The sequence below is a fragment of the Eleutherodactylus coqui genome, chromosome 1 (assembly GCF_035609145.1).
Source record: "Eleutherodactylus coqui strain aEleCoq1 chromosome 1, aEleCoq1.hap1, whole genome shotgun sequence".
Lineage (NCBI taxonomy): Eukaryota > Metazoa > Chordata > Amphibia > Anura > Eleutherodactylidae > Eleutherodactylus > Eleutherodactylus coqui.
Genome location: NC_089837.1, coordinates 6818000 through 6835430, shown reverse-complemented (window position 1 = coordinate 6835430; position 17431 = coordinate 6818000). Strand labels below are relative to the sequence as shown.

Here is a 17431-nt window from a genome sequence, read left to right as displayed (position 1 = left end):
GGATTCCCTGGGCTTATTTCCGGGCCTCCATACCCTCTATCTGTACGAGTTAACACCCCGCAGGGTGTGCCCTCGCCGGAACCTAAGGTCTTCTGCACTTTCCCTAGGCAAATGGGAAGTCCACTGACAGTCCATCTTATGAGACTGAGGCAGACACAGTACTAGTCCATCTCTCCATTCTTCTGGTAACATACGTGGTTGCCATTATCGGAACTGGCTCTTCATCTTTTTTCAAACAAGGGAAACGTTGGTGTCACATTATCCAGTCCCTTACTCATACTCTTTTTGATCAAAGGGAAAATACACATACAGGAAATTACATACCCCACCTCTTTCTGCTAAAATCATATCCAGGGCCACTCTATTTCGGAACGCCATGGATGCAGTGGGCCCCAACCGGTCAATTAACCCTTGCAAAAGCATCTCTAGTGTAGTTTACAAACCTCTGCTGATTGGAATAGATATAATTCATCCAATCTACATTATTATTAACAGTGACAAAAACAAATAAGGACTCAAAACCTGCTTTAACCTGATCTCTAGAATTAAATTAATTTGGCACCCCCCTTGGCACTCCTATTGTATCTATGCGTACATGTGGATCAAAGTTACCACCTGGAGTGTCAATGTCTCTCTTGCATCTCCCTTATTTGCATATTACCCAGAGGAGCGTGCGTGGCCATTTGAGTCTCCTCACTTATTTATAGTATATAGTTGCTCTCCCTAAGGAGAAAAGAGCGTTTCTGACCAATGTCTCTCTTAGCACGATGCAGTGTTGGATTCTCCCCCTCAGTGTAGGCTTCATATTGCACATTTGATTGTATTAATTTGTTCTGAAACAGGGGGCTAGTGTACAGTAGTCAAAGGTGTGTGTTAGAGGAATTGTACCACATTATAGCATGTAAAGGATATGCAGGATCATTAGTTCTTTCAGTGCGAAGTGTGGATCCAAGTGGGCTTTCCTTCAAGCTTGACTGCAGTTGGGGTGAACAACATCTGGTAGGGACATTCAAACAGGGTTTCTCGCTCAAACTTTTCCACATAGACCCTGTCACCTGGTTTTAGATTGTGACACTCATCTGTAGGACCTGGGATAAAAGCAGAGACTACAGAATACATTACTAACAATTCCTTAGAGAGACCTATGACAACATTAACAAGAAAATCATTCCCCAAACTCTGATACTGTGGCATGTATCCTCCTGGAAAAAAGAAACTAATAGAAAACACTCAATTCAAAATTTTACCATTTTCTTCATTGCCTTTTGTATCTACTTTCCCCTACTCCGCGGATGGTAGGGTGTGTGAAAAGCCTGGGAAATACCCAAAACAGACATGATGTATTGCATTATTTCATCTGTGACATTTGTACCTTTGTTTGACTCAATCACTTCCGGTACCCCGTATCTGCAGATTACCTCGTTCATGAGCTTCTGTGCGGTTACCTGCTTATTTACTTTGGTAACAGGGTAGGTCTCCAACCTGAAAAGAAATCAACAACAAGCACATATTCATGCTTCCCAACAAGTGGGAGCTGAGTGTAGCCAATTTGCAATCCCTGAAATGGGTAGAGTGGTCTAGGCAAGTGTGATGTGGCAAATTTTACTTCTGCCCTGTTGCTTTACGGCAAAGATCATGCAAAATTGGACAAATGATGCAGCAGCTACAGAAAACCAAGGAGCCACCCGTCCTTGTTCAAGCGTCGACATCATTACTGCTTTGAGAGGTGCGTCTTTTCGTGCGTCAGCTGGGCCATCATGGGGCACAGGGACTATGGTAAGCAAGTGCTGTTGACTGTTCACCATACGCCGTCCCTTTTTAGTCCATTTGTAGTTTTAGTCAAAGTCCAAAGCTATAATCAAAGTCCAAGTTCATATCAAAGTCCAAGATTTTTATCAAAGTCCAAGTTTAGTCAAATTCTTCTTTTCTTCTGTCTTCCACGGCTTGAGGGCCGCTGCTTTTGCTGTGTGGTCTGTGATGGCGTTGCCTCTTGCTTCTCCGGTGTAGGAATTGGTGTGAGCTTTCCACCTTGTCAGGTAGAAGTAGGGCCTCCATGAGACTCTGCACCATTGCATCATTTTTAATTGGCTGTCCTGCTGAGGTAAAAAACTGTCTGGCCTTCCATGTTGGGCCGTAATCATGAGCTATGCCAAATGCATACCGGGAGTCAGTGTAAATGTTTGCCGTCTTACCTTCCTCCACTCTACACGCCTCCGTGAGTGCTTTTAATTCCGCTTCTTGTACTGCGACATGCGGAGACATTCTGCTTTTTAGGACATCTTGTTGTGTAACCACCGTATATCCAGTGTGGAGTCGTCAATCACCCTGGGTACCATCTATAAAAAACAACTCAAAATATGCATTATTAACAAGGGCTTTCAGTAACTTTTTAAAACTTAAATTTTCTTGTTGCATCACTGCTAGACAATCAGGCTGATATGCTATTTCAAAAAGATTAGAACCTTGTTGCAAAAAATTTAAAAATTTAAAAATGACTTGCAAAAAAAATTTAAAAATGGCTGATTTGCAATACCTAAAATGGCTGACTTGCCATACCTAAAATGGCTGACTTGCAATACCTAAAATGGCTGACTTGCAATACCTAGATCACCTATGCCTTCTCCTCCCCCCCTTTAAACCAGGGTACTCAATTGGAACAATAGTAGCCGGGTTTAAGTTATTATAACAGTGTAAAAAGATTTGATGGAAGCAGATAAGGCCTGTAAAATGTTAGCACCTATAACAGAAACATGAGTTACACCGGGGAAGAATAATCTACAAAACATCTATTAATATTGGAAATGTGAGATCCCTTTAAGTGAATTCATTATTAGTCTGTTCCTGCCTGCAATTTCTTATCAAATCTCAGACAGGAGAAAAAAAAACAAAACAAAAATTTTTACTAGCTGCTCACCCCCTCCCTCGTCGAGAGGAGGGATGAAACATTACTACGTACTATTACATCATCTAGCTCCACCTCTTCGATATTGGCTCCGTGCGTCCGTCTTCTCAACTTAATTTCAGCTTAACCGTCCAAGCATCCACATCTCAACCAAGCAAAGTCCCATGCATGGGGTAGGACTTTTACCCCCAGTCAATTTCCACATCACACATTCCACCACAGCCCGAACACGGGTCACTAACTCTCATCCATCCATGCGCTCAAGTCTGCTCCGTCACCCCCCTTGGAGGTGTACCAGTACACACAGATGCACGGACAAAAAAAAGTTTGACAAACATACATACATCAGCTGAAAAACACCGAGGTGAGTGCTATTATTTTTATAAAGTACATAATTCTATTGAGATGAGATTGTGAATGAGCGCTATCTTTGACAAATTATGTGAAAAAGTTTGCTGAGTGACTGAAATAGTCTATATTTCTTATCTACTGAAGCTATTATATGCTGTATTAAACGCTGAAGTATTTTAGAATCTGTGACCCTGAATTTGGAGTGAATTCTGAAAGCCCCCACTTTTTCAAAACAAACCTCTTATCTCTCCGCGACTATGAAACACAAACTGAAATAAGTTTTAGCTTAAACTGTTGAAAAAACATTTTGAAATCATAATTAACACATATGCTGGGACCTTGCAACATTCATTTTCAACCCCTGTATAAGTAAGAATATACATTAGAAATTACTATATTTCCCTGCCTACTAAGACAGTATAACTACTAATTAAATTCATTTCAATTCATTGCAAGCAAGCCAAGATATTAACCAAGGATGTTATTGTATTTTCTCTCTCGCTGTTATCTTCCTGACCTTGCAGCTACTTGTCAACAACCTCTTCTCCCCTAAGAGCAAGCTGTTAACTATTTGCACATACAGTATATATATATACACACACATATATCCACCTAGTATGGATTATACATATTATCTATTATCTATCTTGTATTATACACATTTTCATCTCTTTCTTTTTGCCAACAAATCACGTGCATTGTAACATTCTTTATCGACTTGCTTGCTCCTTCAGCACTTTTCTCCCCTACCTAACTGCCAATATAACCTTCAATAGACACTCTCCTGACACCCTCTTGATCACTTACTGTACTTTTCAACATTTCACTTACGGACACTTTCTTAAACAAATAATGTGTACATACGTAACTTACTCTGACTATCTCTCTCTCTCCCTAGCAAACCTTGGTCTTCCAAGGCACCTCTCGGTCCTAAAGACCTCCTCCCAGACACCATTTTGTAATCTGCCGTAGGGTCGGTGTCACACATTTTCATTAGAGTTTTCTTACATTCTACAGATTCATCCACACGGCGGCAGCCCTTGAGGGGCTCTATCTTCTTTAATAAGATCTTACGCATATTAGAACAACAACAAATAATAAAAATAATAACACGCTCCAAAGAATGCATCCCTCTTAATTTTCAAATTGTCAGCCCCTTATATACCGGCAGACAACCGAGGGTCCCTTCTCCTTATGGAACCAGTCCCATAAAAATGCATCTCTCTGAAATCAAATCGCTAGCCCCATATATAAGGCAAACCGACCGAAAGTCCCTTCTTTCTATGAGACATCTCACAAAATGCATCCCTCTCTGCTAAACCATTAACAACTAACTAAACTAACCTGAGGGTCCCTTCTCTTGTGAGATCAAATGAAAAGTAAGAGAAAAAAAAAAAAAAAATTCTGCAGATACAACAAACAATCTCCACTATCGTTAAAACGCTACGGACTTCAAAGTACAAATAAACTACAGACTAATTTCTGGGTGAGCCATTGGTGCGCATATCACGGTCAGTGGTCCATGACGGCAAACCCGGAGCCCACACGAGTTACCGTGTAGAACTCTTAACCCAACCCGTCCGGTCACAAACCACAGATAGTCAGTCCTGCTGCAAGACTCCCAGCGTAAAACACAACATAAATATATGTTTGTCTTACCTGGAGTTCTAAGTGAGTTGATCAGGCTCGGTTTGCAGTAGGACGGTTTCTCAGTAGCGTGGATCCGGGTGAATTGCGCTGTAAGCTCCGATTTTACCGCCGCACGTTCGGGCGCCATTTATGAGGGTTATATTCTAAGTGCAGCACCAATCGGCCCCACCCCACTTGCCCCGTTGCCGGCCGCAAGAAGAGACACCACACAGAGGTCTGGTATAGTTTCTCACACGGGAGAAAAAACTGCGCACTTTATTACAGATTACATGAGATCTTATACCCTCTGCCCTCTCACCACTAGGGGGTGATGGGCTCATAATCATATATGGGCAGTCCGGATTTCCGCCTTAGACAGTGAGGCGCCTCTGGCTTATACAGAAAATTACGTATTTAATTAACTCCAGTGCAAAGAATTACCCACACAATTCTAAGAAGTCCGGCCTAAGACAGTGAAAATTATGTACATTTGAACATCTTGATATCTTGTTTCTGGGAAAACGGCCAAGTACACGTGTCCTTCGTCCGATTCTTCTTTGCTGATACATTTTGTTCAAGCCTGGCAAGGCCTTGGCATATCTGATGTAAGGCGACCATATAAGTTTTTTTTCATTTGGAATTGAATATAACTTGCATATAGGTATAAAAGCATAAAAAACACATATGGCAATATATATATACCCTCACAGTATATAGCTATAAAAATTGTAATCTCATGTGTCACCAAATGTACTGAAAAAGCTTTCTCTGCACCAATATGAAGTACGTGTTTATGGACTAGGAGTCGTGCTTGCCTTGACTCCATGTCCAAATGGGGGATTATGTACGGGGTTAATTATGTTGCTAAGCTATCAAAATAAGAATAAATAGTTGAAAAACAAAGTATGCTTTGGTTAGTGGAGATAGGAACCAGCTGGTTGAAAACTGATTTCTCCGAGCTTCTCAAGGTCTTGCTTATCTCCTGTAACTGGACGCAGCGGACCACGGACATCTGTGCTAGACTAACAGGATGTTCTGTCTCTAAGTTTTAGAAATAATAGCTCATTAAGAAAGAATATGTTTATGCAATAATATGCTGGCTGTAAGATAACCGCCTCCTGCATGGGCGATGGTCTATGGTCTATATAATCTGATGTGTTTGCTTCAATAAAGAAGAATTCATTCTGATTTCACCACACTGCATGTGGTGTCATTTTATGTCTTCTCCGAGTACTCGCTGATCAGACGCATTGATTTGGACCCGGCAACATTCGCAGTGGTCTCCCTTGAAAGACCCCCTAAAGTATCCACTTGTAGGTTAAAACATGGTGGCCATATCTCACCTATTTGAGGGCCTGCTAGGGAAATATGGCTGAAATGTTACATTGGTTTTCCATCTGGAAGATCTGTGCACATATTCAGCTAACCCTCAGTGAAGTCATGAAGAGGATGGTGGAGGTGGGACCCTCATAGACTTTAAAACAAAAGGGGGATCTTCCCACACTCACCGACTCAGGAGATGCATCTAAATGCAGAACTGTCCACCTTTCTACTCACTCCGCGCCCCAAGACTGTGTGAAACAGCTTCATAGACTGGTATTTTCTATTACTTTCACCCTTTTTGCTTTCATATGTTGTGTGTCTGTGTTTCACAGTATATACCTTATTCTAAAAATAACTTTATTGATATTTGCTTAAAAACATTTACCACAATAGGGCACACCTAACATACAAGAACACAAAACAAATAACCATTTGGGCAATGAACCGAAGCTGCTGGCACTCACAATATATGTTTTAAAAACTAATGCCAACACTACTCCTTATCCTAAAGTGTGCTGCTGGGATACTCTCTCCAAGATAATACTAGGTGGGAGGCTCAAGTGAGAAGAAATACCTCTCTTGATACAGCCTAATCCAAGAGCACCCAGGGCAGTGTTAATTATTCAAATTTATGGAATCACTGCTCCATGTAAGGAGCTATAGCATATATTAATGCTTCTTGCGACTTGGAACTAATATGCAGCTCGGATAGTATATTCAGCCTCATGCGGGGGGCTTAATGATGGATTGCCCGCCTCTACTAATGCATCCAGGTCTAAATATGGAAGGCAAACATGGATAATTTTGAATTTATTGAATCAATGTTTTCTCTGCGCAAATCATTATTTTTGCACCTTTCAAAACCCACAGGGTCTTTTTCAAAATTGCAATTCAGAGGATCATGACTCCCTGTGTAAGTATATGTATATGTGTTATGACTCGAAACTTCGACGCGTTTCCCCATGGATCTCATAGATCATCAGGAAGTAATTGTCAGTGGCATAGCCAAAACTCAATTAACTGCCCAAACTAATGAAGACAGACCATCTGCCAGCTAGTGTAATTTACAGAGAGCTGTAACACGATGGGGGCACACAGAAGAGCACATTTGTGCTAGGGGGAAGATACTAATACACACACGGGCCTAAGTGTTATGGGCTGCTGATAATATGGTGCCCAAATCACAGCTCCCGTAGTGTAGAATGTGCTAAGAGAGGGGGAGTGTTAGGGGCTGATAATAGTGGTGCACCCAAATCACAACTCCCGTAATATAGCATGTACTCTCTGAGAGGGAGTATTAAGATCTTGTAGGAGCCATAATATTGCAGGCTACTATGTTCTATGTCTCCAATTAACTGCTCCTAGGGTGGCACCCAATTTGTTATAAGGTGGAATAGTTGGTGATCCACCCTAATCCAGTAGATAGTGCTATGCCACCCTCGGTGCTACTAAGCCCCACATTAATGCTAACTAGGGCTGCGAGTAAAGTCGCCTCTTAAAGATCACCCCTCTATCAGAGATAAAAAATAAAAAAGTACTCATAGCCCTGATGGTGGACTAGAGTATCAACCGCCAAAGAGGAGTTGCAGGGAATATATGGCATTTGTGCTCCACCCATAGGAGGGGGTACATGATTGACACTCCCCCTCATTACTGATGTAAACAATGAACGATACAGGATCATTGCTCACTACCACCATGTCCCCTCTCATAGGTATTAGTAATGTTTGCAGTATAGAGAAACCCATTACTGTGGTGAAGATAAGACGTCCCTGAGTGTCCGGTCAATCGACGCATAATGATCGCCATGATGACCGCTTATCAGACGTCAGTGGGACGCCCAGTGCAACCCATTTGTAAAACGGGAATTGCCGTGACGTCCTAAGGGGTCACGTGATATGATCGTCTGTGTGCTGTGGTGACGTCACTGTGCTGGGCATCCTGAGAGGCCACGTGACATGATCGGCGGCGTGACGTGATGATGTCACCACGCTCAGCGCCACTGATGACATGACAAGACCGGCGTGTTGTCATAGGAGACCCTGGCATACGCCAGAGGCAGGCCGGCCGTGTGATGACGTGATAGATGGATGAATCCCTGTTGGACATCCTGAAAAAGGGTATGAACTCAGTTGATTTAGAAAATAGATGTTTGCCAACCAGAACACATTAATTGTGGAGGAAAACATTTCTGAGGGACTGTGAATCATAATTATGCTCCTACTATATGGCCAATACATGGTCAGTTACACCAAAGCGATTTGATATTTAACCCCTTAGTGACGAAGCCTGTTTGCGCCTTAGTGACGGAGCCAAATTTTGGAAATCTGACATGCGTCGTTCAATGTGGCATAACTCCGTAAAGGCTTTACATATCCCAGTGATTCTGACATTGTTTTTTCGCCACATGTTGTACTTCATTTAGATTGTAAAAAGAGACCGATATAATTTGTGTATATTTATTAAAAGTACCAATATTGGAAAAATTTTGAAAAAATTGTCATTTTTTCACATTTTCAACCGTAATATCTCAAATATGTCCAAACATACTGTACAAATTTTTGATAAGATATGTATTTCCATCTGTTTACTTTATTCTGAATGCACACTTGAAAAACTTTTGTGTTTTTTTAACCATTTAGAGGACGTACAAATTTAACATTACTTTTTAGCATTTTGAGGAGCACTTTGTTTTCCTGCACCAAGCCAAGTTTGCAGAGGCTCATAAGTGTCAGAATAATAGATACACCCACAAATGACCCCATTTTAAAAACTACACCCCTTAGTGTATTCACTGAGGGGTGTCATGAGTATTTTGACCCCACCAGTTTTTTTCAGGAATTAGTTCAATTTAGGGGACAAAAAATAAAATTTCAGATTTTTGCAAATATGTCATTTTAAAGACATATTTTGTTCCTATAGAGCCCATGAAAATGAGGATTTACACACCAAAATGGATACCCCCGTTTCTCCCGTGTTCAGAAACATACCCATTGTGGCCCTAATCTTATGTCTGGATGCATAACGGGAGCCAAAATGAAAGGAGTAGTCGGTGTCTTTCAGAACATAAATTTTGCTTGAAGGCGTTTTAGGCCCCATAGCACTTTTGTAGAGCTCTTGAGTGGCCAAAACCAAAGAGAACCCCCACAAGTGACCCCATTTTGAAAACTAGACCCCTTAACGAATTTATCTAGGGGTGTACTGACCATTTTGACCCCACAGTTTTTGAATTAATTCAAGCCAAGCAAAAGGAAAAAATTGTGATTTTCATTTTTTTGTCAATTCTGTCATTTTAAAAACAGCTTTTTTTGTACAGCACACGCATGAATGAAGCCTTTCATCCCAAAATGGATACCCCTGTTTCTCCCGTGTTCAGAGACATACCCATTGTGGCCCTAATCTTATGTCTGGATGCACAATGGGGCCCAAAACGAAAGGAGTAGTCGGTGGCTTTAAGAACATAGATTTTCCTTGAAGGAGTTTTAGGCCCATAGCACTTTTGTAGAGCTCTTGAGCAGCCAAAATCAAAGAGAACCCCCACAAGTGACCCCATTTTGAAAACTAAACCCCTTAATGAATTTATCTAGGGGTGTACTGACCATTTTGAGCCCACAGTTTTTGAATGAATTGAAGCAAAGCAAAAGGAAAAAATTGTGATTTTCGTTTTTTTGGCAATTCTGTCGTTTTAAAAACTGCTTTTTTGGTACAGCACACGCATGAATGAAGACTTGCACCCCAAAGTGGATACCCCTGTTTGTCCCGTGTTCAGAGACATACCCATTGTGGCCCTAATCTTTTGTCTGGATGCACAACGGGGCCCAAAATGAAAGGAGTAGTCGGTGGCTTTCAGAACAGAAATTTAGCATGAAGGTGATTTAGACCCCATTGCACACTTGTAGAGCCCTTGAGCGGCCAAAACGACAGAGAACCCCCACAAATGATCCCATTTTGAAAACTAGACCCCCTAACGAATTCATCTAGGGGTGGACTGTGTATTTTTACCCTACAATTTTTGAATAAATGTAAGCAAAGCAGTAGGAAAAAAATTACAATTTTCATTTTTTTGGCAGTTGTATCAATTTAAAAGCTGTTTTTTTTGTACAGCACACATAGGGATGAAGACTTTCACCCCAAAATGGATACCCCTGTTTGTCCCATGTTCAGAACCATACCCCTAGTGGCCCTAATCTACTTAACGGACGCATAGCTAGGCCTATAATGGAAGGAGCACCCATTGGATTTTAGGGTACAACGGAATAAATTCCAGGCCCCATTGCCCACTTACAGAGTCATTGAGCGTCCAAAACTATAAAGACCCCCACAAATATCCCCATTTTAAAAACTAGACCCCTTAACGAATTCATCTAGGGGTGTACTGCGTATTTTGACCACACAGTATTTGAATAAATTTCAGCAAAGCAGAAGAAAAAAATTACAATTTTCATTTTTTTGGCAATTTTGTCAATTTAAAAACTTTTTTTTTTTGTACAGTGTACATAGGAATGAAGACGTTCACCCCAAAATAGATACCCCCGTTTGTCCCGTGTTCAAAAACATACCCATTGTGGCCCTAATCTACTTACAGGAAACATGGCAAGGCCTGTAATGGAGGGAACACCAGTTGGATTGCAGGGTATAACTGAATAAATTCCAGGCCCCATTGCTCATTTGTACGGAATAAAAATTGACTCCCTAAAATCCCCCCCCCCCTCCACGCCCTTTTCGGCGTTCCCCAAATCTTAGATAAAAGTAATAATGTGAACTGTGTAGTATTTCCAAAGACGGGTAATTATGGAGGCTGGTTGGGATGGGCACATGGGGCAATAAAACCGGGTATCCCCCCTCCTCTCATGCTTTTTGGGAGTCATTTTTTGACCTCAGTGGTGGGCATGGGGTGTAAAAAGTGGCGCTCTGTGAGTCTCCGTAAGCTTGACGAGGTGCGGCGGTCTCACACAGAAGGCGCTCAACAAGCTGCTCCTGGAACTGCAGGAAAGCGAGCGTTCCCGGGGCTTCTTGTAAATTGCGTATTACAGGTAGCGGTCTGAATAATGCCGGGCTCACGCAGCCGTAGGTGGAATCTGCTTGTGGAGGCCCGCAGCGGATCCCATCTGTGAGCCCGGCTGTGACCCTGCGTACGGCCGCGTAATGTACTGCGTATAACTGCGTACTTACACGGGCGGTCATGCGCAGTACACTTTTTTTTTTGTTGTTTGTATTTCCCGCACCATCGCTTAGCGATGACGCGGGTACCCGCAGCCCGTATACAACGTAGTTGCGTATGGGCTGCGGGTATATCCACGACCACGGAGCACAATGGGCTCTATGTTGCGGATATCCGCGGTAAAATAGAACCTGCTGCGTTCTCTTTTCTGCGAGTGGATTACGCAATTCCAACCCGCTAATGTGAGCGGAATTGTGTAATCCAATGCGATTGATCTGCGTATTACCGCGGATCAGACGCATGCGGAATCCGTAATTCCTATCCGGTCATGTGAGACCGGCCAAAGGTAGATCGCTACCGTTTTTTCACGTGAACGGGGACCGCTCAACAAGGCCACCCATCACTGCTCCAAGCTCTCTGTGACTGTTGGTCGCCGAGAGCAAGGAGATATTAAGTTTCCTGGGCTCCCCGACTCCTCCGCATGTGTCCGGTGTTTTGCCAGCGGTCGCATGCGCAGAATACGGGAAAGTTGCACGGAAGAAGATTGCGTCGGGGTGCAAATATGGAGGCCTCTGGTAAAAAGTTTTATCTCCTCTCACCGATCGCATCGGTGAGGGGAGATGAACCTTCACCTTTTTTTAACTTTTACGTGATCGCCATTATTCTTTGGATAACGGCGAACACGTGATTAGGAACCGCTCACCGCGGCCCTCCGTGACATCTCCAGGCTCTCGGCTAAGTTTTGTAGCCAGGAGCAGGGAGATTTTAAAAAACCACGGCTTTTGCGCATGCGCCTGCCACATTGGTGACGGGCGCGTGCGCAGAAGCTGGGTTGAGGTCCGCGGATAAATCCGCAGGCCTTAGGTACGTCATTTCATCCTCCCTCACGGATATGATCCGTGGGGGGAGATGAAACGCAAGCTTTTTTTTTACTTTTTAAAACTTTTTTTTAACTTTTTACACTTTTTTTTTTTTTTACCTTTTACCCCTTTTTTTATTTTTTTTTTTTTACTTTTTGCACTTTTTTTTAACTTTACATGATCACTGTCATCCATTGGATGACAGTGATCATGTCCCTGGTGACATCCCTCTGCTCTTGGCTACACATGGCAGCCAGGAGCAGAGCAATTTTGAATTTCCCGGGGCTCGAGCCCCTCTGTGCACGCGCCCGATGTCAATCATCGGGCGCGCATGCGCAGACGGGGATTTCGGGTCCCGGGACATCGGGACATCGCAGAGGACCGGGGGTGAGTATCTTCACCTCCCCTCATGGATCCGATCCATGAGGGGAGGTGAAACTTTACTTTTGTTTTACTTTTTAAACTTTTTCGCGATCACCGCTATCGCAATGGATAGCGGTGATCGCGGGCCCGGGGACCGCTCACAGTGGTCCCCGGTAACACCTCCTGGTTCCCGGCTACCTTCAGGAGCCGGGAGCCAGGAGATTTTAAATTTGCCGGGGACACCCGGGCTTCTGCGCGTGCGCGTGACGTCATCGTCAGGCGCGCATGCGCAGAAGGCCGCCGGCGGGTCCGGGATGACCAGATCTCCGGGGGACACCGCCGACAAGCCGTGTGAGTGTTTTCAGCTGCCGTGATGGATCCGATCCATCATAGCAGCTGAATTACTACTTTTTTTACACTGTTTTATGTACTTTTTTGCGATCGGCGCTATTCATTTTATAGCGCCGATCGCAATGCCGGGGGGGACTGCCCGCATCCTGGGATGACAGCTCCATGCTGTCGGCTACCTGCGGGCACCGACAGCATGGAGCTGTCACGTCCTCAGGCCAGTGGGCATCAATCCAAAGAGGATGCATAAAACTACGTCCTCTAGGATTAAGGCCCACTTTCTGAGGACGTAGTTTCCCGATGGGGCCGTCGTTAAGGGGTTAAATGCTAGCATACAATGTTCCTAGTAGAGACAGAAGTGTCATCCTTCTATCTGAACCAGAATCGGTTACAAGATAATTCTTCTAAAATAAGGACACTTATAATAAAGTGTACATGCAGAAAGATGGCATGCCAATACTTTTAATAAAAGAATCTAAATCATAAAACAAAAATAAGTATTTGGAATTACTGCGTCCATAAAAGTCCGATCTATCAAAGTAGTGCCTTATTTACCCCAAATGGGGAACATCGTCCGGAAAAAAATAAAGAACCTCAAAAACGCACTTTCAGTCACCCTGTCTCCCAGAAAAAAATACAATAAGAAGCGATCAAAAAGTCGTATGTATTCCAAAATGTCTGAAAAAAAAGTAGTACAACAAAAAAAACTGTATAACTTTGGAATCGTAGTAATCATAGTGACCCATAGAATAAAGTTATGTCATTTTGGTGCAGTTTGTGCGCCGTAGAAACAAGACGCACTGAAAGATGGCGGAATGTTGTTTTGCATTCTTTTTTTCATTTTACTCCACTTACAGTTTTTTTAAAGTTTTTCAGTACATTTTCTAGTACCATTAGCAAATACAACTTGTCCCACAAAAACAAGCCCTCCTACGTCGATGGATAAATAAATGAGTTAGGATTTTTAAAAAGAGGGGCAGTGAAAACAAAAATGGATTATAAAAAGGGTCCGCGTCATTAAGGGGCTAATATAAGGTTGTTCCCCTTTGGCTATCTTAACTGTATCTTATGTAAATGAGTTGAACACAAATACAAATAATGTAACTGAAATAAGCCTCATTATGTCCTCATATGACCCCTCTATAGAGCTCAGACTATGAGGCAGAGCATGGAGCGCCTACAGCTCTGGAGATCGGAGCCTACTGTACTTGGTCCCAGAAGTTCATTCTATACATCGAAGTGCTGGAATCTGATGGCCGATGGAATGTTGTGCCTCCCTGCTGTAGAGGCTCAGATATACCCAGTAATTAAAGGGGCTGCATTACTGCCTGTGAAGTGAAAGCATCCTACAATCCAGCATTACACATAGAAACCATATTCTGCTCACCTTTTATTCATTATCTTCTCCTTGTACAGCTGACCTATACAAACTTTCAAAGATGGCACCGCTGGGATAGTACCCATGATGCACTGCTCTCTCTCCTCCTTAGCGGGCGCGGTCCCGATGATGCCGGTCACATGACTGGAAGACCGACAGGTGCACACTGAAAGAAAGCATCGCCATCTCCAGCTAGAGCTGTGACAGATGTAGCAGGAGGTTCCTTCATCTCCCTGGCATGTCCCCTCATCACTGGACACTGGGACACAACAGTCACATCATTGTCACCATGTCCAGTGATGAGGGGACATGCCGGGGAGATGAAGGAACCTCCTGTCACAGCTGTCACAGCTCTAGCAGGAGATGGTGATTATGTCCCATTGAAAGTAATTGAAAAGTGAAAGTAACGCACACAGTGCCCCCATGCTTTACCTACATAGTTCCCCCTCAGTGCGCCCCCACATAATATTGGGCCCCCGCACGACATTGTGTCCCCACAGTGCACCCCCACATAGTATAGTGCACCCACATGACATTGCCCCCCCACAGTGTGCCCCCAGATAACATAGTGCCCCCCAAACATTGCCCCCACATGACATGGTGCCCCCACAGTGCCCCCCATGCTTTACCTACATAGTTCCCCTACAGTGTGTCCCCACATAATAAAGTACCACCACACACTGCCCCCACATAGTGCCCCCGCATAACATGGTGCCCCCACAGTGCACCCCCACGTAACATGATGCTCCCACAGTGCACCCCACATAACATGGTGCCCCCACACTGCCACCACATGGTACTCCCACAGTGTCTCCTAACGGTGCCCCCCCAGTGACCTCACATAACATAGTGCTCCCACATAACACGGTGCTCCCACAGTCCCTCACATGGTACTCCCACATAGTGCCCACACAATTGTAGCCACAGCAGCATCAGTGCCCCCACAATATAGCCCAAACAGCATCAGTGCCCAAATTATTATTGCCACAGCAGTAATAGTGCTCCATAAAAATACCCACAGCAGCATCAGTGCCCACACAATTGTAGCCACAGCAGCATCAGACCCCCGACAATTGTAGCCACGACAGCATAGGTTTCCCCACAATTATAGCCTCAGCAGCATCAGTGCCCCACAATATAGCCCAAACAGCATCAGTGCCCAAATTATTATTGCCACAGCAGTAATAGTGCCCAATAAAAATACCCACAGCAGCATCGGTGCCCACACAATTGTAGCCCTAGCAGCATCAGCCCCCGACAATTGTAGCCACGACAGCATAAGTTTCCCCACAATTATAGCCTGAGCAGCATCAGTGCCCCTACAATACTATCCCCAGTAATAGTGCCCCCAAAATTGTAGCCACAGCAGCATTAGTGCCCCCACAATTATAGCCACAACAGTAATAGTGCCCCCACAATAGTGGCCACGGGAGCATCAGTGCCCCCACAATTGTAGCCACAGCATCATCAGCCCCCCACAATTGTATCAACAACAGCATTAGTTACCCCCAATCATAGCTCAGCAGCATCAGTGCCCCCACAATAGTAGCCCTAACAGCATCAGTGCCCCCACAATTATAGTCACAGCAGTAATAGTAACCCCACAATAGTAGCCCAAGCAGCATCAGTCCACCCCCCCACAACAAATTACTGTGACAGCACCCTTCCCCCATGACAAATTACTGTGACAGCCCCCACCCCCATGAAAAATTGCTGTGACAGCACCCTACCCCCGCAGCAAATTACTGTGACAGCACCCCTTCCCTCACACTACAATTTACTGTGATAGCCCCCCACCCTGACAAATTACTGTGACAGCAACCCTCCCCCCCACTACAAATTACTGTGACAGCAACCCTCCCCCCACTACAAATTACTGTGAAAGAAACCCTTCCCCCCACCCCCACGACAAATTACTGTGACAGTCTCCCTGCCTGACAAATTACTGTGACAGCCCCGCAAGAAAAATTACTGTGACAGCCCCTTTCCCCCGGCCCGACAAATTGCTCTGACAGCCCCCCTCCCCAGCACATAAACAGTAACATACATAAGCCCCCCATCCCAAACTTACCCCTTAGCTGAGGACAGTTCACAGGGGGAAGCCGCTGTTCTTCCTCATCTTAAGGTCCAGACCGTCAGTGAGAGCCATGGGGTGAGTGGACTGTGCATGCGCGTGCATGAGACACTGCTGGAATTGCTGTATCCAAGGGCATTGGACAGGTAAATATAGGGGGGGGGGGGGGTACTTGATCAGGTAAGTATAGATGTATTTGTCACAGCGGGACAACCCCTTTAAGAATCGCTTCTCAATGTCAGAAGATATCTATATATATGAAGGTGAAAGCCCTCACTAACTGACTGACTGACTAACTAACTCACTGACTGAATGATTTGCTGCCTGACTGACTCACTGACTGACTGCTTGCTGACTGACTCACTGACTAACTGACTCACTCACTGACTAACTTACTTACTGCCTAACTGACTCGCTGACTGACTCACTCGCTGACTGACTGACTAACTTAATAACTGACTGACTCACTGACTGACTCCCTCACTGACTGACTGACTCGCTGACTGACTGACTCGCTGACTGACTGACTAAGGGCTCCCACACACTTGCGTTTGCGTTTTTTGTTAAGGCGATTGTCAATGGGACTTTCTAATGTTAAAAACGCAACGCAGCGCAACTTGCGTTTTTGGTGCATTGCGTTGCGTTTTTAACATTAGAAAGTCCCATTGACAATCACGTTAACAAAAAATGCAAACGCAAGTTTGTGGGAGCCCTCACTCACTCACTACCTGAGTGACTCACTGACTGACTCACTGTCTCACTCCTTGACTGACTGACTCACTGACTGACTCACTGTCTCACTCACTACCTGAGTGACTCACTGACTGACTCACTGTCTCACTCCTTGACTGACTGACTCACTGACTGACTGACTCACTGACTGACTGACTGGCTCTAACTGACCAAGTGACTTACTGACTAACTTGCTGACTGACTAACTCACTGCCTGACTGACACACTGACTGACAGCTCCCCCTGCTAACTCGCTGACTGACTCACTACCTGACTGACTCACTGACTGAATGACTCGGTGATAGAGATG

At 44.2% G+C, this 17431-nt stretch overlaps 1 protein-coding gene across 1 annotated transcript in view; it reads right to left on the bottom strand.

Annotated features, from left to right (window-relative positions):
- The window catches only part of LOC136580853 (vomeronasal type-2 receptor 26-like), a gene marked incomplete at its 5' end in the record, with an annotated part of 63775 nt that extends 46848 nt beyond the window's left edge, over positions 1-16927 (bottom strand). The window contains one exon of the mRNA XM_066581737.1: positions 16910-16927. Coding sequence (XP_066437834.1) covers positions 16910-16927 — 18 coding nt within the window. The remainder of the gene's footprint in view (positions 1-16909) is intronic.
- Between the last annotated feature and the right edge of the window lie 504 nt (positions 16928-17431).